This window comes from Lagopus muta, chromosome 28 (genome assembly GCF_023343835.1).
Source record: "Lagopus muta isolate bLagMut1 chromosome 28, bLagMut1 primary, whole genome shotgun sequence".
In the NCBI taxonomy this organism is placed as follows: domain Eukaryota; kingdom Metazoa; phylum Chordata; class Aves; order Galliformes; family Phasianidae; genus Lagopus; species Lagopus muta.
This window is the reverse complement of record NC_064460.1, coordinates 2,763,918-2,771,597: the sequence shown is the minus strand read 5'-3', so window position 1 is coordinate 2,771,597 and position 7,680 is coordinate 2,763,918. Positions and strand designations below refer to the sequence as shown.

At 69.1% G+C, this 7,680-nt stretch overlaps 2 protein-coding genes across 2 annotated transcripts; one reads left to right on the top strand and one right to left on the bottom strand.

Annotated features, from left to right (window-relative positions):
- Positions 1 to 78: 78 nt before the first annotated feature.
- On the top strand, positions 79 to 1,989 carry ITGB7 (integrin subunit beta 7). Its single transcript, XM_048928380.1, is given in 15 exon segments — positions 79 to 83; positions 181 to 316; positions 319 to 394; positions 708 to 751; positions 753 to 800; positions 802 to 867; positions 869 to 901; positions 903 to 934; positions 1,081 to 1,163; positions 1,166 to 1,236; positions 1,238 to 1,313; positions 1,595 to 1,632; positions 1,634 to 1,714; positions 1,716 to 1,760; positions 1,865 to 1,989. Coding segments are annotated over 15 exon segments (930 nt in total). The 3' UTR covers positions 1,961 to 1,989.
- Positions 1,990 to 3,128: 1,139 nt separating this feature from the next.
- Positions 3,129 to 5,114, bottom strand: ZNF740 (zinc finger protein 740; the record flags this gene model as incomplete). Its single annotated transcript, XM_048928379.1, is given in 7 exon segments — positions 3,129 to 3,556; positions 3,632 to 3,750; positions 4,536 to 4,566; positions 4,568 to 4,660; positions 4,782 to 4,868; positions 4,978 to 5,030; positions 5,033 to 5,114. Coding segments are annotated over 7 exon segments (555 nt in total), but the record flags the coding sequence as incomplete, so codon positions are not given.
- Between the last annotated feature and the right edge of the window lie 2,566 nt (positions 5,115 to 7,680).

Sequence of the window (7,680 nt, the reverse complement as noted above, 5' to 3'; positions counted from 1 at the left end):
GGGTGGGGGTGGGGGGGCAACAGGTGGAGTGGGGGTCAGTGCGGGGGGTTGTGGCACCGGGGATGTGTGTGGGGGTCAATGAGGTGACGTGGTGGGGGGTGAGGAGTGGGGCAGTGGGATGGGTCGCGGGGGGGGCACCTGGGGTGACCTCGACCACCCCCCCCCCCTTCGCCCCCCAAGGTGCCCCGGTGGCCGCCGCGGCAGCCGCTGTGAATGCGAAGGGCCGGAGGAGTTGGAGGGGGGCTGCCGACCCGAGAACAGCACGGCGCCCCCCCTGCAGCGGGAGGGACGCTGCGTCTGCGGGGCTTGTCGCTGCCCCCCCCGGGGCTGAGCGGCCGCTTCTGCCAGTGCGAGGAGGGGGCGTGCGAGCGGCACGAGGGGCTGCCGTGCGGAGGTGGGCAGGGGTCCCGTGCGTAGGGGTCCTGTCCCCACCGTCCCATCCCCTGGGTCCCGTCCCCCGGCTCCCCGTCCTCCTCCCCGTCCCGTCGGGTCCCATTCCCGTCCAGTTCTTTGTCTCTCGCCCCGCCGATCCCTTCCACATCTTTCGGGTCCCTTTCTCTGGGTCCCGCCCCCAGCCCGGGATCCCCATCCTTCGGCTTCCATCTCTCGCCCCCAGCCCCGAATCCGTTCCCCCGAGCCTCGCACCCCCCCACCCCCCCCCGTAGCCCCTCGCCCCGCATCCCCACGCGCTGTTCCTCCGCTCCCAGGAGAGCAGCGGGGAGAATGCGAGTGCGGGCGCTGCCGGTGCCGCCCCGGGGTTCGGCGGCCGCGGTTGCGGGTGTCCCCTGGCGCGGGACGGCCTGCGTGCGGGACGGCATCGAATGCAGCGGGAACGGACGCTGCGAGTGCGGGCGCTGCCGCTGCCGGCGCTGGGTTCGTCGGGACGCTGTGCGAGCGCTGGCCCGAACTGCGCCGGGAGCTGCGTGAGGCTGCGGTGAGCTGAGCCGGGGGGTGCGGGGCGTTACGGGTGCGAGGAAGCGAGGATACGGGGATGGGTGGCGGGGGGGAGCGCGGACGGGGTGGGATGGGGACGCGGGACGCCGCGGGTCGGCGCCCTCACGGGGAGTCCTTCCGGCTCAGGGACTGCGCGGACTGCGCTGCCTATCGGGCGGGGGTCCGCTGCGGGGGGAACTGCAGCCACGCGTGCAACGGGACGGCGCTGCGGTGCTGCCCCCCCCCGCGCCCCCGGCGCCGCGCTGTGCCGGGAGGCGAACCCCCGACGGCCGCCTCCTCGTGGTTCCTGGTGGGGCGCGGGGACGGGGACTACGACGAGGAAGGGGGGGACGTCGCCATCACCGTGTGGGCTGAGGAAGGTGAGTGTGTGGAGCCCCCACCTCGCGGGGACCCCAAACCGCAGCGACCCCATACGTGGGACCCCCCAACCGTAAAGCACCCCGCGGCCGGGGGTCTCAGCACCCCAAGGGACCCTTGGGACCTCGCGGATGGGTGGAGGGGCTCCCGGCACCCAAGTGACCCCGAGGGGGGCGGGACCCCGTAGGGTGGGTCGTGGAGCTCCCGGTCCCCGTGGGATGGGTCCTGGTGCCCCCGGCCGGTGACGGGGGGGAGGCTGGCGCCGCGCTGACCCCATCCGCAGCCCCGCTGCTGCAGTCCCCGCTGCTGGTGGCGGTGAGGTGGCGGCGGTCTGGTGGCGGCGGGGCTGCTGCTGGTGGCCGCGTGGGGCCGCGTCTCCGTGGAGCTTCACGACCGCCGCGAGGTTCCGGCGCTTCGAGAGAGAGCGGCTCCGAGCCACGTGGGATCAGGTGAGCGACCCCAACCCTGGGGGGGGGGAGGGAGGGACGGTGGGGGTCCGGACCGAGCGGTGTGACGCCATCTGTGTCTCCGTTCCCCCCCCCCCCTCCCCCAGGACAACCCTTTGTTCAGGAGCGCGACCACCACCACCGTCAACCCCAACTACCTCGGGGGTGACAACGGGGACGGCGCCGCCGGGACCCCGCAGTGACTCCGCAATGTCCCTACAGTGCCCGGAGGGGCGGGGAGGGGGGAGATGGACAAGGGGGGGGGTTGGACACCGCTGGGGGCTCCCCCCAAACCGAGAAGCAGAGCCGAGGGTAGAAAAGGAGAACGACGTTTATTTAAATACCCTAACGAACGCCACCAAGGACCGACACCCACGCTACTGGTAAAAAGAGACGACTTTATGACATCTTATAAAAACTACAGCTTAAAAGTGACGCCCCCCCCCCCTTCCCCTCCCCCTCCGCCCCCCTTCCCGGCCCCCACTCCCCCCCCCACCCCAAATCCTTCCCTTCCCCCCATAGCAAAATAAGTATATTAAAAACAATATCAACCCCCCCCCCCCCAAAAAAAACGAACGAACAAAAACAGAAGAATGAAGCCGTGGGGCTTTCCAGGCAGCATGGGGGGGGGGGGGTAATGGGGGGGGGTCGGTGCGGGCAGGGGGCTTCGTTCCCCTTCCTTGTTCCCCCCCCCCCCACAGTTCATGAAGCCCCCAGGGGGGTTTGGGGTGACCCCAGCCCACACTGATCCGGCGCAGTGCCGGCGCTATGGCTGCACCGGGGGGGGGGGGGGGGGGGGTTCCCGTGTCCCCAGAGGACCCCCCCTCCCCGGCCCCCCCAGCGGTGCCGCGGGACGATGACACCATGGGGACACCATGGGACAGCAGTGGGGCCGCTGGGTCCCTTTCCGCCCCCACCCGTGGGAACGGCCCCGAGGCTCGACTCTTCCCGCTCTAGGGTTTCAGGTTGGGGTGAAGCTTCCGCCCGCGCTCCCCTCCCTTTTTGCCCCCCCCCCCCCCCCCCCATCCATTCCCAGCAGTTCCGTTTGCTTTTAGCGGCAGGCGAAGGGGGTGAGGCTGCAGTGACACCGGGGGGGAACCCCTTCACGGGGGGGGGGACCCTCGTAAGTCCTCAGCTGCAGGGCTGCCCACGCTCTCCCTGTCCCTGCTGTGATGGCTTTGGGGGGGCTGGGGGGGGGGTCAGGGTGGATTTGAGCCCCCCCCCTCCCTTCCCCCCGAAGGCAGAGGTGATGGGGGTGAAATGGCACAGAAAAGGGCAAAAAAGAACGAGAAGGAAAAGTGCCACAGCCCCAAGAGCCGGGGGGAGGAGGAAGAGGGGGGGCGTGAAGGAGGGAGGGGGGGGGGGGGCTGCTCTGCCTTCTGCTTCTCTTTTCTCGCAAACTGGGGGAAGCTGGGGGGAGGGGGGGGGCCTCCACCCCACCCCACGTCCTTCCTGTGGGCTGGGGGCCGTTCTGGAGGCGCTCCCCCCCCCAACTCGGAGCCGATCCGAGAGGCAACGGCGGAGCCGGGACGGGGCGGTGGGGGGGGGGGTCTCGAGGCAGGGGGGTGGGCAGAGCCGCCCCCCCGCCCGCTGCCGTTGCGCGGGAGAAGGGTTCCAACTCATCCTCAGCCTATGTACAGTGTCGGGACCTGGTCGGGAAGTCCGGGAGCGGCTCGGGGGGGGACACGGCCGCCCCCCAGCGCTCGGCCCTACAGCAGCAGCTGCGCCTCGGGGCCTTTGGTCTGGCAGCCTTGGCACATGCGCTTGTGTCGCAGCAGCCGGTCTGTGCGGGAGAAGCTCTGGGGGGCAGGGGGAGGAGGTGAGGAGCGCGGCGGGGCGACAGCCGTGCCCCCCCCCCAGGTCCCCCCCCGTACCTGCATGCAGCGCTCGCACTGGTAGGGCTTCTCGCCGCTGTGGACGCGCTTGTGGCGCTCCAGGTGGTACTTCTGGATGAAGCGCATGTCGCACACGTCGCACTCGAAGGGCTTCTCGCCTGGGGGCAGCGCGGGGACGCCGTCACCGGGAGCGTCCCGTGGCCCCCCGCTCCCCTCCCCGCCCCCCAAACACCCCGTGACCCCCTTCCCCACGAGCCCCCGCTGCCCCACGAGCCCCGCTGCCTCACGCCTCTCCCGCCCCCCCCGCGTCCCGTTGCCGCCTCGCGTCCCACGTCCCCCCCCTCCAGCCCCACATCTCCCCCTGCTGGGAGCTCTGCCGCTCCCGCTCCTCCACCTCCCTAATGAGCACGGTAATTAACGCGCGGCACAGAGCCGGGTCCTGGGTGGGCTGCAGCAACGTGATGGCATTTTCTGGGCGGCCCCTCCGAGCGGGGGGGTTGGGGGGGGGGTTCAGGCAACACGTCGCCCCCAGAGAGAGCGGCTTTCCGGGCACCTCGAGCAGCGTGGAGCTTTCAGCCCAATGACAGCGACTGCAGGGCAGCTGTCAGAGCTGTGGGCATTTCGGGCTGCCTGCACTGCACTGCAGGCACTCCTGGCTGCTCCTCACCACCTGCTTTTTTGGGTGCTTCACCCACCAGGGATTTGTTTTTAGGTACCCCCCCCCATCACAGGGGATGATGTGTGGGTACACGTTCCCCGCAGCGGATGATTTTCAGGGTGCCTCTCACCACTGGGGGTATTTTAGGGCGCTCCCTGCTCCTCTACAGATGATTTCGGGGCATCCCTCACTGCTGCAGATGACTCAGGGCGCCCCCAAGCACCAGGGGGACAATTTTGGGGTGCCCCTCATCCCCGCCGAGGACGACCTGGGGCTCCCCCTTACCGGTGTGGATGAGGATGTGCCTCTTGAGGTGGGTAACTGCTGCGGAACGCCCCGCAGCACTGCTCGCAGATGAAGTTCTTGTGGATCCTCAGCTGGAAGGAGCAGTTCTGCTTGATCACCACCACCTGCAGGGCAGGGGGGGGGGCGGCCCCGTCAGCCCCCCTGACCCACAGTCCCAGGGCGGGCCGCCCCCCCCAACCCCAACCCCAACCCCAACCCCTCATCCCAACCCCAACCCCAACCTGCCTTCTTAATGGACTTTTTGGGCTGCGACGCCTCCGCCGTCTCCTCCTCCTTTCGGCTGCGGGATTTCTCCCCATCCTGACGCAGTGCCTTGGCACGCAAAACCCAAAACCCCACAGTGAGCTGCCCCCCTCCCCCCCCTCGCCCCCCAATTCCTCCAGGGGGTCACAGCACCCGACCCGCTCCCCCCACGCCATACCAGCACGTCGGGGCTGCTGCCCCTTTCCCTGCCCTCCGCCTGCTTTGAGCTCTGCTTCGCATCATCTTCTTGCTGGCCACCGTGGGCACCAGGCAGACGCCGGAGAGCCCCTCGCACGCCAGCAGGCTCGCCTGGATTTGGGGGGAGGGACGACGAGGGGGTGGGGGAGGGATAGAAAAGAAAGCAGAACAACTCACGAGGCCGGCGAGCTGCAGAAGCCGTCCCGCTGCAGCCCGAGCCCGCCCAAAGTGCAGATCAATTAACCGAGGACCTAATCGCTAATGGGTGGGCGGCGGTGGAGATGGGGGGGGGCGGATATGGGGACGCCCGGGGGCCCCGGGGGCTGCAGTGGTCTCGGGGTATGGGTGGGAGCAGTGGGGCTCATTACCTGAGCCATCTTGGGTCTGTCTGTCTGTCCTCGACAAAGGGATTGTAACAATCCTTTGGCCTTAACGGCTCTCCCAGGGAAGGATTTTACCGTTAGAAAGCCGGGATTTATATAACTTTGGTTTCAGTTAATCATTTTTTTTTGGCCGGCCTTGCCCAGTACCCTCCACTTCGCCGACATCGCGCCGGGATCGGGCGGCCGGTGGCTGCTGTCCTCCTCGTCACCCCCCCGGCTGTGGGGGGGGGCGGCGGCGGGTGGGAGGGGACGGCGTTTGTCCTCAGCGAGGGGACATCCCCGGTCCCCCCCCCCCGACTCCGGGAGGAAGATGTTGCTGTGAGTCTTGGCCTGGGGGAAGGAAACGGCGCTGTGTCCTCAGCCTGGGGTGAGGAACCCCCCTGGTGGGAGGTAAATGGCAAAAGGGGGCTGGCAAGGTGATATGGGGTATGACCAAGGGCTGGGGGGGGGGCGTTGAGTATTGGGGTGTGGGGGGGGGTCATGGGGAGTATCAGGGGGATGATATGGGGTGTGGGGGTAAATAGGGAGGGGACGATGCCACACAGGTGTGAGGGTGGCAGTGGGGAAGGGTCTCAGGGTGACGGGTGGCAAAGAAGGGGGAGGACGACAATGGGGTGAGTGGTGGAGAGAAGTGACATCGTGGGGGGGTCTCAGGGGTGTGCGAGGAGACGTGGAGACGCTTTTGGGGGACTTGTGGGGGAGGTGACATGGGGGACACCTCGAGGGGGGTGCTTGGGTGGGAAGGGATAGAAGGGAACGTTTTGTAGTGGAGAGGCACGAGGAGGACCCTGGGGAACATTGTGGGGCGGGGGGGTGACAGACGAGGACGTTTCTGGGAGGGGGTGACACGGGGGACGCATACCGGGGGTCGGGGCGACCGGTCGGAGAAGTGCAACACAGGGGGGAGGCGACCGACGGGGACACAATGCGGGGAGGTAACCCCGTTATTGAGGGGGCGGGGGGGCGAGCCCGGACGGTTGGGGGAGGGGCATGCAGTGCAGGCCCCAACCGGGGAGCGGGGCTGGGGAACGCCCGCCGCCGCCCCTCCCCGTCCCGGCGCCCCTCCCACTGCTCCCATCCCGGTGCCTCCCGGTGGGTGGGGGCGGGGCCGGCGGAGGCGCCCCCCATCCCCCGGTTCCCCCCCGCCCCGCCCCGCCCCGTAGCCGTATCTCCGGGGCCGCCCCCACCTCCGGGGCCGAGCAGGGCTCCGCGGGGCCTGTACCTGCCGCGGGCCCTCCCCGTGCCGCTCCGCGCCGCCCCGGCACCGCACCGACAACCGCGGCCCCCCTTCTCCGGCCGCCGCCGCTGACCCGGAACCGGAAGCGTCCGCCCCTCCCCTCCGCCTCCTCCAGCACTTCCGGCGAGGAGCCTGGAGAGCGGGGGCGGCATCGCGCATGCGCAGCGCCGCGCCATGAGGCGGAGCGCGGAGCCGCCATTTTGAGGCCGGGCGGGAGTTGCCTGGGCGACCGAGGGCGGGTGGCAGCGGGGCGGTCCTGGCTGGGGGGTCCTTCCCCGGTGTTGCCCCCGGAGGGGAGACGGGGGTCCTTCCTCCCGCTACCGGCCCTCGGGAAGTCGTTCCCCGCCCCCTAATTGCCTCTCACAGCCGCGGCCTTCTCGTCCCCCCTCCCGTCCCTCTGTGACCCCCAGGCTTTGTGTCCCTCCCGGTTCCTCGCGGCCCTTTTGTTTTAGTTTGGGGCTGGGATGGAGGCTGCTCATCCCCTGCCGGCAGGCCCAGCGCTGCAGGACGGATCAGGGGAGTTCATAGAATCACAGAACGGTTGGGTTGGAAGGGAGCTCCAGGATCACGGAGCTCCAACCCCCCTGTGCCATGCAGGGCCACCAACCTCCACATTTCACAGCAGCCCAGGCTGCCCAGGGCCCCATCCAGCCTGGCCTCCGACACCTCCAGGGATGGACGGGGCATCACAGCCTCTCTGGGCAGCTGTTCAGCCCCTCACCGCTCTCACAGCACACAACTTCCCTGACATCCAACCTCCATCTGCCCTCCCTCAACCTCCAACCATTTCCCCTCGTCCTGCTCTCATCTCCCCTTTCACAGAGCTGCCTCCCCTCCTGTCTGCAGGCTCCCTTCAGGCACTGCAGGCTGCACTCAGCTCAGCCCCAGCTTCTCTTCTCCAGGCTGAACGAGCCCAGCTCCCTCAGCCTGGCTTTGCAGGGAGCTGCTCCAGTCCCCTGCTCATCTCCAGCTCCTCTGGACCCTCTCCAACAGCTCCCTGCCTTTCCTGTCCTGGGGGCTCCAGCCCTGGACGCAGTGCTGCAGATGGGGCCTCACAAGAGCA